This window comes from Python bivittatus, unplaced genomic scaffold, assembly GCF_059951505.1.
Source record: "Python bivittatus isolate LINGU-HERP-01145 unplaced genomic scaffold, Pbiv_v1 ctg000530_np1212, whole genome shotgun sequence".
Taxonomy (NCBI): Eukaryota; Metazoa; Chordata; class Lepidosauria; order Squamata; family Pythonidae; genus Python; species Python bivittatus.
The window spans coordinates 5,249,182-5,273,449 of record NW_028277085.1 but is presented as its reverse complement, the minus strand read 5'-3'; the positions used below and the strand labels follow the sequence as shown (position 1 = coordinate 5,273,449).

The window sequence follows — 24,268 nt, the reverse complement described above, 5'->3', positions numbered from 1 at the left end:
AGGAACAGGGAGCCAAGAGAAGATGCTTTGAAATATTTCCTAAATAATAAAGTTTTTATACTCCTATTTTTATATTCTAAGTTTGTGACCCATGCTATCCCTCCTGATCACACAGGGCCAGGTCTTTGCTCCGCTTGAGACAGTCTTTTTGTATTAGTTTAAAGATACAAATTCATTACTTTCCACTCTGTGGTCAACAGTTCCAAATCCAGTTACGTGTTTGTTTGTGTATGGAATTTGTTAAGATTCCTATCTTGTCCTTCAGTTTAGAGAAGTTCCTTACAACAAAGCATTTCCAAAAAAACAACGAATGTGTTTTTTTAAAGTAGAAGCAGCTGAAAACAGAGCATCTATTGAAACAAAAACAATATATAAATCAGAATAAAAGAGATTGACCAAAGATGGAACAGCAAAGACGGCACCAGGTGAATTTTTCCAGAGCGAGAGTTACTGCTAACTCCCAGCCTTGTGAGATGTATAATTCCTATAATTCAGTCTGCTGTTCAAGTGTTAATTATTGAAAGTCCTGGAAACTTAGGTTGCTAGGCTTTTTATGGTCTATCTTAAACCGGTCCTGGAAGCCCCAAGAAGATAGAACCACCCTCTGAGATCCTTCAGACTAGAGGACTACCTTCTGTAAAGTAAGATATGTGACAAATAACTTTGCCCAACATGCTACACTGGGCTAAAGTGGGATTGGGTGGTTTAGAGTCAGCATCTTGTGTGAACACAGCCTAGCGTTTTATGTATCTAGGTCATCCTGTTCAGCCATCTTGTTTTCTACTTCCTTGGGGGAAGCGTGTTTGGTGAATACTGTAAGTCTGTTTTGTTAACTCAGCTAGGGTTGGGCAGGCGGGAAATCCTGGACAATGGAGGAGTCTTAAATATCAAATTCTACTTTTAATAGGGCTCAGATAAATGTTGATGCCACCAACAGAGTTTTGTCAGAATAGGATTGTAACATCTTGTCTTAACTGGTTCTTTCCTGAATTGGCTGCATTCTCTAAACTGGTTTGCCAACTACTCTGCAGCTGGCTTTGTTTCATAGAATCATAGAGTTAGAGGGGATCTAAGAGGTCACCAAGTCCAACACTCTGCACCCTGCAGGATTCACTACACCATCCTCAATAGGTGACTATCCAACCTCTGTTTGAAAACCTCCAGTGAAGGGGAAGTAACCCCTCCATGCGTGGGGGTTTCTCTTATTGTCAAGAAGTTCTTCCTCATGTCTAATCTGCACCTACATCCTTGAAGTTTAATCCCATTAGTTCTTGTCTTATATCCTGGGGCAAAAGAGAATAAATCCAAACCCTCTACAATGTGACAGCCCTTCAGGTATTTGAAGACAGCCATCTTGTCCCCTCTTAACCTCCTCTTCTGCAAGCTAAGCATATCTGGGTCTTTTAACCATTCCTCATAGGACTTGGTTTCCTTTCCCCATCTTGGTAGCCCTTCTCTGGACTTGCTCCAGTTTATCAACTGGGGATACCAAGTTTCCTTCAATAGGGCCACATCTAGTGACAGAAAATTCCATGACAGCACTAACATCAGATTCAAATCCATTGCAAAAAATCAAAATTCCCCCATTAATCACTTTGAGGTGAAGGGTGTTTTGGGGGAAAGGCAGCAGAAAACAGCATTAGCAATGTGTAACTAATTGATAAAGCAATCCATGAGGAAAAGGAGGACCTTGGTTCCAAGTCAATGGTTGGATGTTGGCACAAAATGTTGGGCACATGATGTTGATGACCCATTGTCCATGCTAGTCTTCACATTAGATAATTCACAACATATAATCTTCTGTTAAACTATTTCAGATCATTTACATAGAAGTAAGCCACCATTTCAATAAAAGTCCTCTCCTTCTCACTCCCCAACTGTTCATCTTCCAAAACAATTTATTCTTATTTTAAATTGATTTAGATTTAAGGTATTCCTTTGTGGCAACTCTTGCTGCTGAAACCCTGGAGGTCTTGGTTGTTTGACACAGTGCATGGCCAATAGTAGCTCTGGAGATCATGAAAGGTAGATTTCCAGTCCCACTTCTTGCACAGTGTCCCTTATGAGGTCATGGCTCTGATCTGTTCCAGACCTCCATCCTACATCTCAGTTGGCATAGCCTTTCTCAACATGCTATCTTCCAGATGTGCTGAAAGTCAACTGTCTAAATTCCCCGCCAGCATGGGGGGGGGGGGAAGCTATCACAAAAGCAGAACATCAACATAACAATAGGGTAAAATAAGTGTTTTTTAACAGTAAGAAGCATCTATGAATACAAGTTCTTAAATATTTTAACAAGAGAAGACAGTCAATCCCTAGCATTTTCTAGTAACAAATGTCTTCATACCTAAAGGTGATATGGCACCTTCATTTCACTGACTCCAAATGTATCTTGAAGCATGGGAAAGAGGCAGGAAACAGCCATAATTCCAAGAACCTTTGCACCGTTTTTGGAATCATCTGAGGAACCACTGAGATGATGAACCAAGAATCTCTGAGTGATTTCATTGATCTATTGGGGATTCTGGAAGGGAGCCCAGCTGCACCCTTCTTCTGTAATACCATAGGTAGATACAAGAGTAGAGAACAGCAGTGTAACACAGTCTTGGAGCCTTTTATGAGTAATAAAATTAGACACATGCAAAATATTTTCCTTTTTTGGAGTTGTATCTCACGCAGAGGAGCTGTGCTATAAATGAAAACTCAGATTATTTTTGGTCAACAGAGACAACTAGAATGCCCTTACTACTAGTTCCCCCCCCCCTTTTCATTTTTGGTAGAACAGCATCAGTTTTGCTAGCCTATAGCAGATAAAAATAGAGAGCTCTGCAAATAAAGATGAGGGTGCATTTATTCAATACATTTAAACAGGTAGGGAAATGGGTTAATTTTCCGCGTTATTCTCCCCCACAAACTCGGGGGATTGGAGTTGGGAGCAAATGCTGAGACTTCATTGTCAGAGATCAGTAGGCTATCCTACACACAGCTCTACAATCCTTGAAACGCAGCTCGCATGGGGAGTTCTCTCAAACATAATTATATACACAGAAGCAGAGGCAGGAGAGGAAAAGAGATGGTTGCAGTCAAATCAGGAATAACAGGGAAAAATCTACCGAGAATAAAAGATGAGCTGACAAAATAGCTGGGATGAAAAGGGGAACTGCTGACATTGGTGGCTGTAGGTGTTTCGGGTCAAGGAGAAAACACCAGTTCTTCAAGGTTAATAGGAAGAAAGAGATCCAGATGATCGCCACCCATCTTAAGTAACGAATTCATAGAGATTTGGGAAGGATGCATATGGCCGTCTGTGTTGGGGGTGAACTCAAAGCTGTCCCATGAAATCATGTGCCTGTGTCAGGCAGCGAGCTTTCTCCTTAGTGCTGAGATATAATCCTCAAGGCATAGGACCACCTCTCTGTAAAAATAGAATGGTATTAAATGAAATAGGGATCTGCTACATCTTCCACAACAGCCAAAAGCATCTGCCTAAGGTGGCTGCTTCTTCCTGCCTAACGGTAGGGCTGGCTGTGCTATTTGGTTCCTGGATGGCAAAGAGCAAGGCTTGGCAACCCTGCGAGCTCCTGGGATCGCTCCAAAGGCAAATGTAGGGAAGAAGCTGGTCTACCAGAGACCAGAAAAGGGTTTATATGTGCTACTTTAGAGAAGACTGATCTTCATTTAGAAGGTTGTTCAGCCTAGATTCTCATGCAAGAAATCAACCCAAAGTTCTCAGTGGAGGCACCAACGACCAGGCTCATATTATCCTAGTTTGCACACATTATGCGAAGACTTATTTATTATTTATTGGTTATTAAATTTATATGCCGCCCATCTCCCCCAGAGGGTGACTCTAGGTGGCTTACGATTAAAATCCAAAATGATAAAAATATAAATAGCCACATTAAAATAACAAGTGACAATTCTATACAAAAAGCCAAAATACAATCCAAGATGATGGGGGGAGCAGTATTAATCATCCCACCAGCCAATTCCAACAATGCGAGCCCCCATCAGGCCCCCAGGCCATCTGACATAGCCACGTTTTTACACTTTTTGGAAGGCCAGGAGAGTGGGGGCAGCCTGCACCTCAGGTGGCAAGCTGTTCCGCAGGGCGGGGGCCACGGCAGAAAAGACCCTCTTCCTAGACCTGCCAGCTGGAATTCCAGAAGACTTAACTCTCTGGAGAAGGTTCTGATACTGGGAAAGGTGGAAGGAAAGAGAAGAAGAGGATGACCAGCAGCAAGGGGGATGGGCTCATTTACAGCAGCGATGGGTGTGCTGTTGGGAGACCTGAAGAATCAGGTTGGGGACAGAGCATCCTGGAGGAAATCGGAAAATCTGTATATCTTCAGACATCATGGCCCAAGGGGGCTCCAACAGAACTGCAGAAAAGGAATTTGTGCAGATGACTCTGGGATTCCGTCGCCCACCCCTGGTCCTTAACCTCCTTGGCATCCCATTCTTCTATAAAATCCCAAAGGAAGATCTGGGGAAGAAACTCTTCAGTGGGGCCTTTTCAATATAAGGAGCCAGGAACGCTTCAGAGCAGTGGAACGATAATGATAACACTGCAGTAACACCAGCAGTAACATCTCTAGGCCCCCTTGATGAAAAAGTAAGCTGAAAACTAACAGCAAGAGGAATGCGAAAGAAATTCTCAAGCCCTCTGAGAATGAGGTAGAAAAACAGAAGCTTTTTCCCAGGGAAAGAACACTCTTGAGAAATTATGAAGCAGATGTTGGTACAACATTATCCAAAATGCAAACTGAGGCATGAGGACCAAGGTTACTGGCCATGATTTTCCCCTCTATGGTAAGTCACACTGTATTTCTATTTATAAGGAATAGCAACAGAGTGAATACACATCTATCCACCCAATAACACATACCAATGTATAAATTAGTCACCTCTTTCATTGTCATCTGCAGGGCAATACTTAGAGAGCCAAACCGCCCCCTTTTCATAAGGGAGAAATATTTCCCAGACTGGTTCTCTATAACAAGAGAGACCACATGTGGTCCCTGCTGAGTGATGCGTCTGCTGTGTACCCTACTTCAGAGTAAACCCATTTCCTTGATTGCAAATCTGCATCTTCCATACTCTGCTTTTGCAAAAAAGAAAATGAGGGAAAATGCCATTATTTAACTTAGGTTAGGCAACATCTACAGATAAATCATGTCGGAAGGAAGGAAGGAAGGAAGGAAGGAAGGAAGGAAGGAAGGAAGGAAGGAAGGAAGGAAGGAAGGAAGGAAGGAAGAGGGGAAGGATGGATGGATGGATGGATGGATGGAAGGAAGGAAGGAAGGAAGGAAGACAAAGGGAGAAAGGAAGGATGGATGGAAGGAAGGAAGGAAGGAAGGAAGGAAGGAAGGAAGGAAGGAAGGAAGGAAGGAAGGAAGGAAGGAAGGAAGACAAAGGGAGAAAGAGGGGAAGGAAGGATGGATGGATGGATGGAAGGAAGGAAGGAAGGAAGACAAAGGGAGAAAGAGGGGAAGGATGGATGGATGGAAGGAAGGAAGGAAGGAAGGAAGGAAGACAAAGGGAGAAAGAGGGGAAGGATGGATGGATGGAAGGACGGAAGGAAGGAAGGAAGTAAGACAAAGGGAGAAAGTGGGGAAGGAAGGTTGGATGGATGGATGGATGGATGGATGGAAGGAAGGAAGGATGGAAGGAAGGAAGGAAGGAAGGAAGACAAAGGGAGAAAGAGGGGAAGGATGGATGGATGGATGGATGGATGGATGGATGGATGGAAGGAAGGAAGGAAGGAAGGAAGACAAAGGGAGAAAGAGGGGAAGGAAGGATGGATGGATGGAAGGAAGGAAGGAAGGAAGGAAGGAAGGAAGGAAGGAAGGAAGGAAGGAAGGAAGGAAGGAAGGAAGGAAGGAAGACAAAGGGAGAAAGAGGGGAAGGAAGGAAGGAAGGAAGGAAGTCAAAGGGAGAAAGAGGGGAAGGATGGATGGATGGAAGGAAAGAAGGAAGGAAGGAAGACAAAGGGAGAAAGAGGGGAAGGAAGGATGGATGGATGGAAGGAAGGAAGGAAGGAAGGAAGGAAGGAAGGAAGGAAGGAAGGAAGGAAGGAAGGAAGGAAGGAAGATCCATACCAGAACCCAAATACAAAAACCTTTGTCAAATTGGAAGCTTGGTGTCTTTTTTTTCCCCTTAATTAATTTAACTTGACTTCTGAGGAAAGAGTCAATTAAGATCCTGTATTTAACACATCTGAGAAATACTAGGAATATAAATCATATGATTCGAAAGAACTGATGTTTGCTTTAGGCTTCACGCCATGGTCACTGCAATCACTATGGCAACAGCTGGGAGAGAGGCCTGTCACAAAAGCAAAAGGAGAAAGTGAATCAATGTCGGGAGTGGAAAAGCTGCTTTGGGAGGGGAGGCCGACCTGGAACAGTTCCAACCGCCACCAGCAGAGGGCGCGATGCCAGAAGCTGGTCCCCCAGAAGATCCGAATGGAAGTGCTGGAGGGACTGTGGAACCTAGCTGGGTTCTTGCCTGGTTCATGTTGCCAGTCCTCTCTGCTGCCCTGGCTCCTTTTCTGCCACTGCCTTTTGCTGGGCACCTTCAGGCCACCAGCCCTCGGATGGTACAAGCAGCTTGGTGGAGGGATGCTAAGGCTCCTCTGTGGATCTGAGCAAGTGATATGTGCATCCCTCGGAGCAGAGTCTGGCAGGCTGCTTGAATTGAGAACGCCAAGTCTGCAGGGCAAGGGGACTGGAGAAGAGCAGCCTCTGGTCTCTCCTTGCTTCCAAGCCAGACAAGATGGGGAGTAACCCCGTTCCATTGGGGCAACCGCCTCTCCTTCCAACATCTGGCTGTGTTCTGTGGAATGCTTGGAAACAGACGGGTGCTGAAGTGGGGATTTGATTTTTCAGATAGTCTGCTTATGTTCTTATTGGGATTCTTGATCAACCTGTTTTTCTTTTTTTTTCTTTTTTTTCTTTTTTCTTTTGGGAAGGAAGGAAGGAAGGAAGGAAGGAAGGAAGGAAGGAAGGAAGGAAGGAAGGAAGGAAGGAAGGAAGGAAGGAAGGAAGGAAGGAAGGAAGGAAGGAAGGAAGGAAGGAAGGAAGGACATTCTAGAGTCCTTCCTTAGAAGGTGTAGCAATCCCTTTCCAGCTTGATGGAGAACACTGATTATTTATAAAAGGCTTAAACTGCCTCAATCTTAAAAGACTCCAGAGTGAAGTCCCAAGAAAGGAAGATTCTCACAGGTTCAGCACAGAACCATTTATTGCCATGACTAGGAGGTTAGGTTACAGATTTTTGGAAACTAGCTGTGTGTACCTTCATTTACCAGTGAGTATGTTAAAGTGAGGTCTCCCTTCGCTCTTCTTTCTGATGGAGTCTTGATTTAATGGAAGGAGGCTCCTGTCTTATTTGATACCACAGAAACACCCATCTGTTCTTCTTCTGCACTATCTTGGAAATGTCCATTTTCATTCCCAGGGTCAGAAAATTCCATCCCCGTCACCTATCCCTGAATTAATTTTACGTGCATGAATGTGCAAAATGCTGCTTCATATCTTGCCCTTTATTTTTCCTAATCTGGGTAAGCTTTTCTCAATTACACAGAATGGTGGTGGACTCCCTGTCATTTGATGCATTCAGGTGGAAGCTAGTCATCTGTCTGGGATGTTTTAATTTGGATTCTTGAACCAAGTGAGAAGTCGGACTCCACAGCTTAAATCAGTGTTTTTCAACCTTGGCCACTTGAAGATGTGTGGACTTCAACACCCAGAATTCCCCAGCCAGCTGGCTGGGGAATTCTGGGAGTTGAAGTCCACACATCTTCAAGTGGCCAAGGTTGAAAAACACAGGCCTAAATGGCCCCTTCAACTCTATGATGCCCTCCAGATATGTTGGGACTACAACACCCAGGATTCCTGGCTGTAGGCCTGAATTGGGAAAAACACTAAGCATTACCTTTTGGTTTACCAGTAGCCTTACAGTGTCTTCAACCATTTTGAGACATATCCCAACCCCAGATGTTTAGCAATGGAGAATGAAGCAGGAAAGATGGATCTTCCTGACCTTTTCCACACTTGACCTTTCCTCTTATTTGATTTAATCTTGCCTTTGTCCTATTTTGTTTCTCCTTCTGCCCCTCCCATCCTTTGGCTATTTTTCCATCCCATCCCTTCCTCCATTTCCCCCCACATAACGTGAGAAACTTGAAATGCTTGCCCCATGGGCACCACGGATAGACAAAGGGGACGATGCAGTTCTTCCTTTTGTCTTCTTTTAATGACCCATATCTTTGACAGGTTGGCTGCTGGAGAATCATCAGGCCAGAGAGCTGACAAATATTTTTTGAAATGTGGAGCATAAATTGCTACTCATTTTTCAGGTAACTCTGCTGTGATCAGCTTGTCACCATTTCTCCCCAGGTCTGCCAGGAGTACTTTGGTGTCCTAGAGGAATACATTTGTCAAAAGAGAGAGATGTTCCTTAGTTGTATCAAAGAAAAATATACATCACACAGGAAAAGGGTGAGTTGGGCTGTCATAAAATGTGTGATGTCCACTGTAGATCCCATAACTGGATAATGGTGACAACCAAAAGAGTGAATTTTCTAGAACTCATCAAGCACAACAATTTTTAAAAAATGGGGTGCTGAAGAAGCAAGAAAACTCCCAAATTAGGTTAGGTGTTTAAGCCATATGATCCTTTTAGGCACACATGGATGGCAACCATGTGTTTTTTAAAATATTTTTTATTAGAATTTTTCAATACAATAAAAGTCTAAAAATTTAAGAAAAAGGAGGATAGAAAAGAAGAAAAAGAAAATAAATGAAAAAAAGAAAGAAAACATAGAATTATGGCTTCCACCCTTCTTTCTATCACGTAATTGCCATCTTATTCTGTCCCCTTCCTCTTTGACCCTTTCTAACACCCAAAGCCCTAAATCATCAATTCAGTCTTTTCTTCTTTCAACAAAAAGCCCATATAAGGCTTCCAGTCTTTTAAAAAAGTCTTTATCATTTTTCCCTTGACCAAACTGGTCAGCTTTGTCATCCCCACAAGCTCTGTCAATTTTATAATTCAATCTTCTACTGTGGGTATTTCATTATCCTTCCATCTTTGGGCGTACAATAATCTTGCCGCAGATGGTAACCATGTGTTAATGAAGAAGTTATTAGAAACCTGCTTGATTAGACCATCTTTGAATGGAGTAGAATTGATGTTTATTAATCATGTTATGGGCTGGGAAAATTATTTGGGTGGGGGTTATGTTTTTGGTAGAAGCCCTGTGTTTTGTTCTTACAACAAGTAGTTAGGAGAATAACAACATGCAATTATAGGTAGAGCTCACTGGTTAGGTGGGCCTCTCTGTCAATATTTCATACCCAGCTGTGCTGTTGTGCTGGCTTTCATACAGTGATCTAAACTGCCATAAAGTGATGAGAATGTGATCGAAGTTGTTTAGTTGTTATTAAGCTATAGAGACAAAGTTCTTGTGCTAGTAAGTATGAAGTCTTTCTAAAATAGAAATTGATGGGGAGAGAACAACAAGCAAGGGCAATGGTGGCTAGAAAGGGATACTGGTGGCAAAAAGGATAAATTAATCACCAGAGGAACACAAGATTAATATTAATGAGCTTTCCATTCTGAAGCTGAATGTCAGTGTTCAAAGTGACCCTGAACTAGAGGGGATTTGAAGGAGAATAAGGGATAAGAGATTAGATTGTACACAGAAGCAATTCATATTGCAGGAAAGGCTGGGCCAGCGATGAAGAGCTGAGTGAATGATGCTACAGCCCTTATTCTATCTTCTGAGTTCCAAGTATTGTTCTAGAGCTCCATGGTCTCTGACTTCCATATCTCTCCTTCATAGATTGGTATCTGACCTATCAGTTGAAGCTCACCAGGTGGCTATCGACCTCAATGTAGATTTTGTAGGAGGAGAGCGGTGTTAGTCTTTGGTATTCAAAACGGTGAAGGAGTCTTGTAGCACCTTTTCAGACCAACGTGTTTAATATTTTTGCTTTCTAGTAAAGCTTGTTGGCCTGGAAAGGTGCTACCAGATTCCTTCTGGTTTCTATTTATCTCAAGAAACACAATAAATCCTGTTAAAGGTGGAGTCCTTGGGGTTCTCTGAGCTTGGTTGTTTTCTTGCAAAGGTTTCATTATCCAACTAGGTAACATCTTCAGCACTGAAGATGTGACCTAGCCGGGTCACGAAACATTTGCAAGAAAACAACCAAGCTCAGAGAACCCCAAGGACTCCACAGTTCAACCCTGAGCTACATATATTTTCTTCTATTGGTACCTGTTCAAGGTACACATCAGGTTGCTGGCAACCTGAAGCCCTCCAGATATGACCAATTCCCTAATCCCTCATCAGTGGTCATGCTATTTGGTGCTGACAGTAGTTGCCTAAAATATCTGAAGAGAACCAGGCTGCTTATATCTGGCTAAGCTAAAGCAGATATCTGATTTTTTGGTATCTATTTGGGGGAAGAAAGTCCTGTGGTCAAAGAGAAGACCATCACTGTGGAGCCCTTTGGGTTCTCTGAGCTTGGTTCTTTTCTTGCAAACGTTTCATTACCCGGCTACGTAACATCTTCAGTGCTAAAATGGGATGAGGTTTGCTCTCAGGGTAGAGCAAACCTCATCCCATTTTAGCACTGAAGATGTTACCTAGCCGGGTAATGAAACGTTTGCAAGAAAAGAACCAAGCTCAGAGAACCCCAAGGACTCCACAGTTCAACCCTGAGCTACACATATTCGCCTCCATAGAAGACCATCAATCTACTGAATTCATTCCTATCTCTCTTCTCTTGGGATACTGTGATGAATGAGCTCATAAAAATGCACACTTCCATCACAACAGTACTTATAGTGTGCCAGCATAATACACATATACACACCCATGCACACCCAATTTGCCAAACCAGAACTTCAAGGCTAAATTATGGCCAAGAGTCACGACAAGCAACACATCTTGGAAATCACAGGAAGTTCATCACAGGAGAGGCATCACAAATCAACACTGACTCATGGGAGCAGCACATCTGGAGCTGTTTTCAAACGACAGGTAACATCTGTTATTGGTTCCCCAGTTACTGCAGAGATGAGCAAGATTACTGAGTCAAAGCAATGTTGCTCAGGATGACCAGTAGATGGGGAATATTGGCATTATCATCTGTAACCTCTGCAGTAGTGTTTCTGAACCTTGGCAACTTTAAGACAGGTGGACTTCAACTCCCATGCTGGTTGGGGAATTCTGGGAGTTGAAGTCCACCTGTCTTAAAGTTGCCAAGGTTCAGAAACACTGCTCTGGAGAATTGAATTCTCCACCCCGCTCTGGTCTTCCACTGGAACAGCTGCAGATCAGATTCTTTAAGAAGAAGCCAAGATGTTGGATTCTGTTAATGGATAGCAAGTTTGCCCCTTGCTCTAGGCAGGCTGGAGTTCCAAGTTTTCATTTGCCCTTGAAGGCCAGTGAACAAGCTGTCAGCAACACAGGGAGGTAATTTACGAGCATGGGTGGATCCTTACAAGAATGACGGACACAAATCAGCATTGCTGGGAATAAATACTGCAGCTGATTCCCATGTCTCTGCTGACATGTGTCACTCCAGCCTTCTCCCAAGGAGATGAGCAGGCTGCTAATGTCCTTCAGGACCCATTGGGTGAATATTAGTGCCCTGTTTCCTTGCAGAAGGACAATAGGGGAGCCCATAAGAAGTTACAAGGAAAAAGTGGATGCTTTTTTTCAAGGACACCATCCTTTGGCAAGAAATAACCCAAAAGATGATTGACATTGTAGGAGAAGAGCCACACTGTCATTGTGATCAAAAGTCAAAAGATTCTGGTAGCCTCTTTTTCATCTAACCCATTTTACTAATAGCTACAGCTCATGAAAGCTTCTGCCTTTGCAAATTTTTTTTTTTTTTTTGCCCAAAGATTATGTTACGGAGAACTCCAAAGTGAAGTTGAAGAGAAAACTATTACAAAGAAAGATTTTAAATGTCTAATGTTGAAGTTAATTATTTACGTGGGCTTTGCTTAATTCTTTTCAACGAGGCAGCCTCATTCATCTTTGGCAGCGAAAGAACAAAGAAAACACCAAAGCAAAAACAATAACAAAAAAGTTTGTTGGTCCTTTAAGAGAAACCGGCATGAGAAAATTGGGTGGATTTAATGGTTTTTGGTCTCTGATTTAATGAATCTTAGATTTGAAAGGGATCCAAACATCAGAGAGTCCAATCAGTTTCTCTTGATACATTTCTTAGGCGGGAAAAAGACCTACCATACTGGAACAGCTTTTAAAATCAGGATATTTTAGTTAAAATTGAGTGGAAATCTGCCTGCCTTGTCATGTAAGCCCTTGATTCCCATCCTGGGTGTCCCAAGTGGGGGGGGGGGTGAGAGAGAGAAAATCAAGATTGCAAGCAACTGTAGCCCTGCCTCTGTTTTAATGTGTACCCCACATGTGGCCTACATAAAACATGGGAAGAGCGTCAATCATATGGTTCCAGCTGCCATCTTGACATTTTTTTATCCTTTCTGTGGACACCCCTGGTTCCTGTTGTATCCTCTGAAGCAACCATAAATCAGTGTGTTTCATCATTTACATTATAATCTTTCAAACATCACTTTTCTTCTTGAAATTAAAGGGAATTTAATCTTCTGACTTTGTAGCCATGTTCCCGGTTTCCTCATAGGACTTTGGTCTCCAGACCTTCACCATATTGTTGGGGATGATGGATGAAGGAATGAATGACAGAGGTGGCATCAGTCTTTAGACTGTAGCTAGCCATTGAAGGTGTTGCAAAATCAGAAGAACCTGGATTCATTTTGCTAGAGGAATACACACATATATACTTTTAATTCTTGAATAAGCAACCTCTGAAACAGTGGTGGTTACCTCTGACCCTCTCAACAAGTAGGACACTGGAGAAGCCCAAAACTTTACCTAGCTTCTGCTTGATGCCATCAAGTTCTGGGGATAATCCATCTAGAAGCCCACAAGAGAAATGTCGATAAAGGTCTGCGGGGCAGGTGGGGGGGGGGATGTCTTGATAGTAAATGTATTGTCAGTTCCACAGGAAGGTAAATGTAGAACTTGCTGCCTCTCCAGAAGGTGGATCAAAATAACCTATACTCAGGGCAGAGCTATCAGATGACTGAAGAAATGTTATGGCTACTCATGGTCAGAATAATGATAGATTAAAGAGATCTGACTTTTCTGAATAAAATATAGATACTGATTTTTTTTAAAGAGCATTCTTTGAACACATAAATAAGCAAGCTTTTTTTTTTAAATAATAACAAGGCTGGAGTGTCAATAGCTTAGAGGTTACTGAGTTATAATTCCAGGCAGCCTCAACTAGCAGAAACAAGGACGAAGAATGGGAGTTGTAATCCTTCAGCATTTGGAAGATCAGGTTTTTCTCCATGGCTGTTTTATTTTAATCACAAAAATCAGTTCTCTAAGGCTGGGTTCACACATTGGCTATACGCAGTTCAGATGATGTAGGCTTAGTATAAACCTTGTTAAGACTGTTTTGTAGGTTAATGCAGGTTACAAACCTAGTCTTTTTGGGTACCTTGTAGTTTAATGGATCACATGAAGAAAACAAGTTAGTTCAGTAAGCAGGTTAACTAAATTGTGGGAACACAGCCTTCATGTCCGCACACAAAAAGGAAGTTCTTGAGCTTTACAGAAAGTAAAGGAAATTTAGAAGTACATTTCTGAAAAGGAAGGAAACTGAACTCAGCCATGGAGGATTCATCAGGCTCAGTGGCCAACTGAGCATTGAGCAGATCTAATTTGGAAAGTGGCATGCAAATACCCACATCTATATACGTCTGATTCTCGGAGACTGCCTGGACAAGTCCATGAAGTTTTCTTGGCAAGGTTTTTCAGAAGTGGCTTACCCTTGCCTGCTTCCCAGGGCTGAGAGAGAGGGACTGGCCCAAGGTCACCCAGCTGGCTTTGTGCCTGGGCAGGACTAGAACTCCCAGTCTCCCGGTTTCTAGCCTGGTGCCTTCACCACTACACCAAACTGGCTGTATATATCTATACCTATATTCCATAGATATGGAATAAATGCATTAAAACCAGAGTTTAATAGGAAGGCCATGTACAAAGCGATGAATACCAAGGGTAATTATTTTAGAACACCATATGCCAGGAGTTTCAGTAACAGCCAAGTGTATTGAGGGAAGTTGCATATGGCAACATATGCAGATTTTCTTCTCATAAACAAAAAAGTAGTTTGCAGAAATCTTTGGGGTGTCAGAATTCAAAGTCCTCCTGACCTTAAATTAGTATTTTTGTTGATTAACTGAACAATTGTTTAACCTTGGAGGTTTTACTGCCTATTGCTTTTTATCTAGCAATATTGAAACCCCTGTGTTACACTGCACAGTATTACAGTTGACAGGGTTTTAATATCAATATTATAATTTTCTATTAGACTTTAATAATATTGTGATTTGGTATTCTTCTGCTTGTAATTCTGATGTTTAGAAAGTTCCACTCTTTTATATATTTAGAATGTATATCACACACATGTACATTGTATCATATTACACTGTAGCTCCCATCATCAATTTCAGCAATATCATGATTTCATAGTGATGGTGGCAATTCTGAATTTTAGTTATTTTTCACAGCATGTAGGTTAGACTCTTCACATTGGGCTGGTTGTAAATTGTCATCATCTGATGCTGTTTTCTGCTGGTCACTGACTAAAATAAAGATGGGCTGATTGACAGGACCTCCTGATCTTCTGGAGAGTCCCATAAGCTTGTTGGATGATACAAGGATATTTTTTCAGTCTGCTTTTTTTGAGTCTGCATTGGAGAGATGTTAATGGTGGGAATGAAAGCAGAATAGCTCTGGGGGGCACATCACTACCAAACCCATATTTAATCCCCACCAGGCTCTCAAAACAGCCCCACCAAATTTTGACCACCAAATTTTGGAGGGGTTGAGAGACCATAGATGGCCTGCAAGTTGACCTAAAGGGAGGGAAGGAAGTTGGTGAAGCAATAAGCAGGGTGGAGGGGAACCCTTGGAAGAGGTAAAGAAAGGCGAGAGCAAGGGTGTCTTCTGCTCTATTCCATACCCTGGACTAGGAGGGAGAGATCATGGTGGCAGACTTCCCAAAAGATGCAGTGCAGCAACTACAGATCCCCGCTGGATCCCCAAAGCTGAACATCTACAGGAGAGCGAGAGAACAACTCCAAGGGAAATATGAATTTAGCAGTACATCAGCGAGCTGCTAAAATTTGGCAGCAATTTCAGAGAAGGCACCTGGAACTCAGTAAATCCTTGCCAGAGGGGAGGTTTACAACCTGATAGTTGCACAACTCTGCCTTAAATGAATAATTTGTGGATTTAAAGAGAATATATGGAACTGCAGCAACCTGATGCAGTGGGAGTTCAGCAGGTTTCTTTAATTATTCTTAGAAGGTTTTTAAAAGTGATTTTTAAATGTCTTTTAATGTACATCAGGTGGAGGAAGGATAGCAGCCAATACATGTAATAAGGGGCATCTGCAGAGGGAGGCAAAAATATCCAGATGTTGGCTGCAATTGCATGATCACTGCAAGTAAAAAAGGGCTGAGCTTCATTCACACAGTTGAAATATCACATCTTGATTGTTTTTTTTTTTGACACCCCTGCATGTCATGTTTTCTTTTTTCAACAACACGCACATAGTCATTGGAGGGATCACAGAACAAGCCTTTCTTATTTTTCATCTGTGAAACTTTTGGAAAGCATCAGTTCCATTTGGAAATCATGACTAACCACAGTTGGTCACCCATAAGACTAGCCTCCTTCCCTCTGAACATACAGTCCTCCCTCTTCCAATGCAGTGGCTACGAAGAGATCAGAAGCTCAAATTGTGGAGAAGGAAGCAAGCTTCATGAGCCACAGTGCTAGGTGGATTGTCTCCAGCACACCATAGTTCAGGTTAACCATGGTTTCTGGCCAAGGGGCAGAACTTCAGTTGTCTTGAGGACCAACACAGGCTTTGGAGGACATGTTGAAGGCTGCATTCCAGAAGCGGGCAGAGTGAATGCCCATTTTCTGGGAAGAGTTTAGGAGTTGTAAGAGATGAAGGGGGGGGGGGCTTCAACACCTGGGTCAAAAGACATGAAACTGTGTCGGGGGAGGAGAAAATGTTCAAAAAGGGCCACTTTTTTACCTTCTGAAGATGATTGTAGGGATATGCTGGCAGGTTGAACAAGCACTTGCCCATTTTCTTAGAGCCCAGAGTTTTGAATTCTCAGCAAGAAAGGTCTTCTGTGTAACCAGGCAACCAACCGACCAGACCTCTACTCCATCTACCTGCTTTTAACCTGTTGCTACAAGAAGTCTTAGATGAGTTTAATAACTGCTGAATCACGTTGAAGCTAAACTCAGCTTGTTTCACTTCAGGCCTTCCCTCCTGCTACATGTATGGCTTTTGAAAGCAAACAGAAGAAGCAAGAGCTGCTGTTCCTTTGGTGGCTGCAACTGAAATGATAAGATCTAGATCAGGGTTTCTCAACCTTGGGCACTTTAAGATGAGTGGACTTCAACTCCCAGAATTCCCCAGCCAGCCATGGCTGGCTGGGGAATTCTGGGAGTTGAAGTCTACTCATCTTAAAGTGCCCAAGGTTGAGAAACCCTGATCTAGATGGTTACCACACTCATTTTTTTACCCCATGCTGGCTGGGGAATTCTGGGCGTTGAAGTCCACTCATCTTAAAGTGGATAAGGTTGAGAAACACTGAACTAGATGGCTACCACACTCATTCTTTACCCCGTCATGGCCTGCTTCAGAAGGGTTTGGAAATGTGTCACCCATAACCAGTAATTCTTTAGAGGGCTGGTGGAACTTTCCCCATTCCTGGATGCCCGTGAGGGCAAGGGAGGAGTGATGTCACCTGCATCATGATGTCATCACAGAATTGAGCTAAACTATGGAATTTAGCTATGAGATTGCATCATTCATGCCATGTGTGCAACATCTCTGTTATCTGCATGAGGATGTCCTAATTGGCTTCATATGCATGATGATCTCAGGGTGTGCAGGATGTCATCATAGCTTCTACTAGATGCCTGTATTATTGATTAGGGAAAGGATAGCCAAGATTTGCTTTCCTGCATCCTTTTTTTTTCCCTTTTCCTTTAAAACCCTGAGTCTCCTGGTCATGAGAAGCCTTTTAAATACCTCTGCAATAAAGGAGTTCATTTTAGTTAGCTGTGTCTTTCACTCAGGTTTTAGCTGCTTCTGGCTTGATTTCTTATCATCAAGAGGCCTCAAGTGAATATAATAGCAATTAATGGTTAGATTTCATATTGATTTTTAAAGTGTGTTGTAAAGTGATCTGTATCCTGCCTGTTGGCAGCCCCTGGGGAACTTGGGCAGAAGGAGGGCAAGGAGGAGTAGAGGAGGAGGAAGAGGAGTTGGACCTTGTTAGTGCTTGGATGGAAGATCACCAGGAAATCCCAGTGCTTAAAACTAGACTGGGAACCTGAAAAAAAGTCACCCTGGAAGAAAGCAGGGGAAACCACTTTTATCTTGTTGCTAGGAAAATAACAAGGACCTGTCTTTGGAATCACCATGGGTCAAATCTGACTCAAAGGAGTCTGGTTTCATCTGATCTGTATGGCTTTGCCCTTAAAGGTAGGCCAGAAACCTATTTAATAGTACTAAATAATATAAGATGAATTTGCACTGGTTTTTTAAAAAACAAAACATGACAAATAAGGCAAGAAGAAGATTGGAAAATTTAGTAAGGAAGTGATAACTTAGAGGACATCTTTTACAGGTTGATGGTCCCAAATTAGGAAGGGGAAAAAAAGGGGAAATGTCTACCTAGAGCTAGAAAATATGGCTAGATAAAGGCTTCAGGGACATGTGTGACCCCTAAAAACTACATTTATGGTCCCCAGTGACTCTCCAAAACTTACTCCCAAGTTGAGATTTTTGAAGTGAAAGAAGGGGAAATCTTGATATACAGAGGAAAAGCATTAGGTCTGTAACAATCAAGTTAAATCGACTTATAATTCTGGATTTGATTTAAAAAAGGATCCAGTTTGATTCAATTCAGTTTGAACATCTGACGTAAATGTCAAAATTGATTTGGAGGCATACGATTTGCTACAAACCGGCTGTTGAATTCAGTACCGAAAATGAATTGAGAGGTCAACTGAATTGCCTTGCAATCAAATCTCTGAGCCAAAGATGAGCATAACCCTAGCCACTGTAGTTATTAATTTCAATAAAATTATATATGATTACTGTGGTGAGATTATTATATGCACAAAGATGGAAAGATTCAGTACTATCCACCATGAAAGGACAATATCTACATTTATTGGTGACTGGAAATCCTTTATGGACTTTTCACATAAAAATGAAAAAAAGGAACTTATGATTTATGGTTTTGATGATTAGACAGGATAGATTATAGAAAGAAGACAGTCATGATGGAACTTTAGAGAGAGAGGATAAAATATAACTCTACTTATGACTGCTGTGAAGAATATCAGAAGCTACTTCTTTATAATATCTTTATATCTTTCTCTTTGTTTTCTAATTTCTTCTATTTCCTTTTCTTATTGCACTCTTAGCTTTTTCTGTTCTTTCTTTCTTTCTTTCTTTCTTTCTTTCTTTCTTTCTTTCTTTCTTTCTTTCTTTCTTTCTTTCTTTCTTTTTCACTTTTTTCTTCTAATTTAGTTTGTTGTAGTTCTTATTATTGTTCTTAAAACTTTTAATAAAAGTTATATATAAAAGAATAATTTCAATCCAATTATGATTTCAGTTTGGGTTTGCCTTGGTTCCTTCCAGATATTTATCCTCCTGGCCTCTTCTGCTTTGAGGATTGGTGTGCCAGGACACCACTCAAAGGGCTAATGTGGCTTTTGGACTTCTAAAAGTGATCCCTGGACTAAAAGGGAAGAATCATTAGACTCTGATCAAGTTTAAGGTAGCTTCCTCCATAAGGTGAACAGAATTTCACTGAAATCATACTGATAACAGCACACACACATGCTTACAGCCCAAATGGCTTCTTTGTGAACAGAGGCATAATCAAGAATCCCAAAGAGGACCAAGCAGACCACAATATTGCCACCAGTTCCTTCTAAAGCTGAACTCCTATTGTAGTGTATGGGAGGACGGGAGGAATGGAAACCTTTTTAAAAAAATATTTTAACCAGTAGATATTGGCTGGGGCTGAAAGAGTGATGAGCAAAGGCCCACTGTTCCTTCTGGGGCTATGGCTGTGCTTTGTGGGGATGGGTGTGGGGAAGACTTGGAGTCATGATTAATGAAACCCAGATTAAACCCCATCCCCTTCCTGTTTTCAGCAAGCTCTTCAAATTGGATGGATTCCAGTTGGGGGGCTAGCAAACAGAGGTGATGTTAGGACTTGGGCTGATAGGACATCTGCAAGGCCCATGAGCTCACTAGCAGTTCCTGGACCTGGACCACTTTGGTTTGCTTCTTCCAGGCTAATGTACACTTTCTATCTCCAGAAAATAAGTCAAGGAAAAGGCAAGGATAAGCTTTGTATGCCCTTGTCATTTCTTTCTAGGAGACTGTACATGTTGGTTCCAGAGGGAAAGGCAAGAGAACATCTCCTCAAGAGAACGAGAACCCAGGCTAAGTTGGTGAAGCTGCATATACCATCTTCTAGCCAAGATTTAGAATCAAACAGCAACTACCAAAACCCTCATAGTGATTGACTATGCTTTCCCGAAACTCAAAATCAACATTGCTGGCACATTTTATTTAAAAGTTCACAGTATCCTTCCATTCCCCATCTGCAGCACACCTCCAAGAATACAAGGAGGTGGCATTCTACTCAACAGCAAGAGATATGAAATGCCCAAAGACATTCAGAACCCATTTCCAAAAATTGGGCTTCATCTTGGTTTCTCACAGACCTTTCTGAAAAAGAACTTCACAAAAAGGAGACAATATGCTAAGCCCAGGGGGTATGGCCACTTCTGAGTACCACTCTACAAACATTGATGGCCCAAGTTGGACCCAGGAATCATCTTACTTCCGTCCTTTCGCAGGGTATTGCCAGCTGACCAACAATTGTATTCTTCATCTGATTTGTCTTTTTTTAAGCTAAGCCATCTCACAGTACCTACAATGGTCAATGCACCTGGGAATGACCTCCACACCTCCATATTTGGCAAAGAAACATTTTCACAGCTTAAAGATCACATAAACTATGATCCAGAGCGACCAAAAGTCAGAGGCACATCAAGAAAGCATGTCAGCAACCTTGAAACGATCACACCCTTGAGGTGTACTGCTTGTTACATGCTCCCAAACAACCAAGGGCCCTGAAATGAGACAAGTCAGGATTAAGAGAAAGATGGAGCAAGACTTTGAACACAGAACTATGGACACCTTTCTCTCTTATCGGCACACTTCTTGCCCAATCTGCCTCCTGCAGCTTCTCTGCCACTCTAATCGACTTTACCCACAACCATTTCACAAAAGCTCAATCAGGGCCTTGTTCCAGGTTGTTTTGCCCCATCACAGTCTTTGACTTGCATCAGGAACCACACTTACGTCTCGGAGCTCCTTAGCCACCTCCTTGAGTTCTTGCAGAATGCCTTCTAGCTGCCCAATCACCATTTTCATGCGCCCTCTGATGCGCTCCCTCTCGCTGATGTTGCTGCCGTCTGTAGTGTTGTTAGTGGGCTTCCTATCCTGCAAGTCCCGGGTGTTCATCCTTCACAGGGTGCCGTGGAGCTGGGGCAGAGTTGCGTTGCACATTCTGCTGTTGCCCAACCAGATTGTGCCTCCACAGAGCCTCTCTTGGGTGGGGAGATCTCCACATCTTAACGCTCCCCCCTGCCTAGAAAGTCCCAGCGGCACACTCACTTCCTATCCTTTGTTCTCCCTAGGGTAACTGGAATGGGTCAACAAAGCCGGAGAGAATGGGATGGGATCAAAGGACAGATGAATCCAACACACATACATCTCCTCCAGCTTGGGCACAAGCCCATCTAGGTAGCAAAGATTTGGAATCACCATCTGTCTGCAAACTGGGTTGGGAGAGAGTGCCACAGACAGTGAACCCAAAAGGTTATGGTGTGTTATTTGTGCTCTGCTCTGCAGAAAGAAGCCAATGGTCCATGCCAGTCTCTATGCCATGTTCTCCTTCCCAACAGAGAGGACATCACCTCCAGTTAGTTCATCACTGTCCTTTGGGGGAATCCCTTGGAGATCTTGGGACTTGATTCTTTTTTCAGGGTCTTCTCCACCTTTGCTTCCCAGGAGTCTTCTGCATGGGAAGCCTGGCTTGACTGCCATCCGTACAGCATGGGCAGTTTAAGAGGGTCATGCAGCGATTCCAGCCTGACCAGGAGTTGGAGGTGTCTTGTTGAGATCTTGAGAAGCTCCTTAAAAATGAGAAGCATGGGGAGGTTTAGCATTAAAAAGGGGCATTTGGGAGTTGCTGGAAGCACGGAGTATTGCACACCATTTCCTGCAGAGTGAGAGAAAGAGAGAAGGGAAGGGAGGGGAAATTAGCACTACCAGAAGCAGCCTTTGGGAGAACACCACAAGCCTTCCAAATCACTGAACTTCAACTTGACTGGGTGTTCCCATGGTGACTCCTGGTTCTTCTTCCCAGAAGAATCACCTTCTGCTCACCCAGAAAAGCCACCAATTGGGTTCAACTCTGTGCTTTAAGGCAGCCCTGAGTCAGAATCACCTCACCCCCACTCTGGGGGGTCTCCTTCTTTGGCTCCCTTGAAACATCCCTTCTGCAGGAGGTCTTCCTCCTGAAGAATCATCCCAAGATGAACCACCTTGGATGGAAAACCCTGAGCTACAAGTGCAACACTCAGCTGTGCCAACATGTGAGTGTGCTGATTTCTACACACCATCAAACAGAAACTTTAGCACCTCGTCTCTCCCTTTGGGGGTCCTTACATAGCAGAGCTTCTGTGGATTCAACAGCTTTTTTTTCTAAGTCCAGGAAAAGATCAGCTCCCTTTTAATCCACTAAGACAACTTAAAAGCGACAACTTACAACCACAGCAGCTGCTTGGGAACGCATTTCATTCCAAATGGATTTCTTGCTCTTCCTTCCACCAGCACCTTTGGATCCCAACCAGATTCTCAGGTCCAATTCCTGTTCTCCAAGACCAAGCGACTGTGGACATTGGTGGGGAGGCATCAGATACATCCAATAAAAAACAGAAGATTAAAAAAAAAATCCTCACCCACAGTTTCTCAGTTTAACCCTTTGGCTCTTGTGGACACATCCGGATTATTGCTTTCTGATTTCCTTTAAGTAGGGATGAGAGAAGTGAAGAATTTCTCCCTCCCTCTTGCAACCAACCGAAGAGATTAATCAATTCCGTTCAGAAGCTCCGGCTTTGCAGCCTTTCTATCTGCATAGCAGAAGGGTGTAATCCCACCGGCTCACCAGCCCCGGCCTCAAGTCCACAGGTGACCATGGTTCCCAGCTGGGAGCTAGCTGGGGGAAGAGGGGGTCAGAGCCTGTTCATCTCCTTAACACGTTGGATGCCAAGGGGTCAGCGGTCTCCCAGCAGCAACCCTGGAGCAATCTGGAGGGACAAAGCAACCGATGGAGAGATGGGTTCTGTGCTGAGGAGGGAGATGGCTCTTCTGCACCCCTCAGTCCCTGCACTTGGAGACAACAGCTTGCATCACGGCAAGAGAAGAAGTCCTTTGGGCTATGCTGGCCAGATAGAGAAAGAAAGAATCCCGTCTTCTTGAGAGCTCCCAGACTTTGAGTGACAGCAGGGCAAGTCTAGTGTCCAGATTCCAATGCTTGGGGTGCCAGCTAGAAGGCGAGGCAGCAGATGCTGAACACTTTAGCCAAGGTCCTCTTCCCACTCCAATCTCCTGAGCTATGCTTGAGCGTCTTGCATCGGCCGCAGCTGCCTGACACCCGAGCGGTGGAAAACTGCACTGGAGGCTCCCCCCTCCCTCCTAACATCCTCAGAGTCTGCCAGCTTGAAGACGATTGCTCAGCTTCAAGATGCTAAGCTGGTGCTGTGTCAGAAAAGGGGGCAGGGCCTTGGCAGAACAGGGGAATTTAAAGGGCCAGAGCCTTCTGGATTCGAGCTGCTTGCTGCACGCAGAGGAGTTTAAATCTCTCTTCCCCCCTCCACCTGTTTTTTAAAAAGGCTATTTCAAATTTAGCTAGGAAAGCTAGAGTTAAACTAGATCTCTAGCCAACATTATGTACGCTGATAGAATTGTAGAATCACAGAATGCAAGGGTGGGGAGGGATCTTGGAGATCACCTAGCCCAGCCTCCTGACCAGGGCAGGAATCTACTTTTGCTGCTCCCTCCCCAGATCACCTTCCAGCTTCTCTTTAAACACCTCCAGCAAAGGAGAGTTATTCACTGAGTCACCTGTTCCATTGTTCCAGCTCTTATCCTTTGGAGATTGTTCCTGATGTTCCACCAAAATCTACTTCCTTATAATTTAAATCTCTTGCTTTTGGTCCTATCTTCTGAATAATTGGCCATTTTCTACATGGTGGTCCTTCAAATAGTTACCAGGTCTCCATGGAGTCTTCTCTTCTCTAAGTCAAACATCTCCAATGTTTCCAAACTTTCTTCTTAAGGTTTTCCTTCCAGGCCCCTTGTCATCTTGGTTGCTCTGTTTAGGACATGCTCCAGAATCTCAGTGTGGTGCTTTACTAAAATATGGTGCCCAGAACTGGATACAATATTCTAGGCTTACATCCTGAGTGATGCATTCCAGGTAAAAATGCACCCTTATGGGGCTGACATAGGCACCTCCAGGAGCTAAGGTGAGCTCCTATAGCATGGGCTGATTTTTGCAATACTAAGAAATAGGGATTTAAAGAAATTAGTTGAAAGCAAATCCAATAGTTTCATGGCATTGTCAGAAAGAAACCTAGCAGAAATGAAGTTCAACTAGAATTCATCTTTCTCCAGGAAAAAGAATATTAGTGGAGACAAACAGGAAGCATTTACTTTCTTGAAGCACCAGGTAGTCCAGGGTGGTTTTCATCTTTCCTTAACTTTTATACAGCACAATACAGTTATACAAGTTGTGGCTCTTTGCATTCTAGCAGCTTGCTCCTAGACTTCCTTAGAATGAGGAAGAAGAGTGGCTATGGCAATTTACAAAGACCCCCTCTGGATGAGACAAGCTAAGAGTCAGGATGGAAGTACAAATAAAAACCAAAGGACAATCAAAAGTCCAGGTTGAGAACAAGCTAGAATTAAAGAGCAAACCAGAACTGGATTATAAGATGCAA

General features: G+C 43.0%; 1 protein-coding gene across 1 annotated transcript in view; it reads right to left on the bottom strand.

Annotated features, from left to right (window-relative positions):
• Positions 1 to 23,016, bottom strand: part of INSYN1 (inhibitory synaptic factor 1) — a 54,877-nt gene extending 31,861 nt beyond the window's left edge. The window contains exons 1-2 of the mRNA XM_088148447.1: positions 22,033 to 23,016; positions 20,562 to 21,483 (exon numbers count right to left, since the gene is read on the bottom strand). Of these exons, the coding sequence (XP_088004573.1) occupies positions 20,562 to 20,723 (162 nt within the window). The 5' untranslated portion in view covers positions 20,724 to 21,483; positions 22,033 to 23,016. The remainder of the gene's footprint in view (positions 1 to 20,561; positions 21,484 to 22,032) is intronic.
• Positions 23,017 to 24,268: the final 1,252 nt, after the last annotated feature.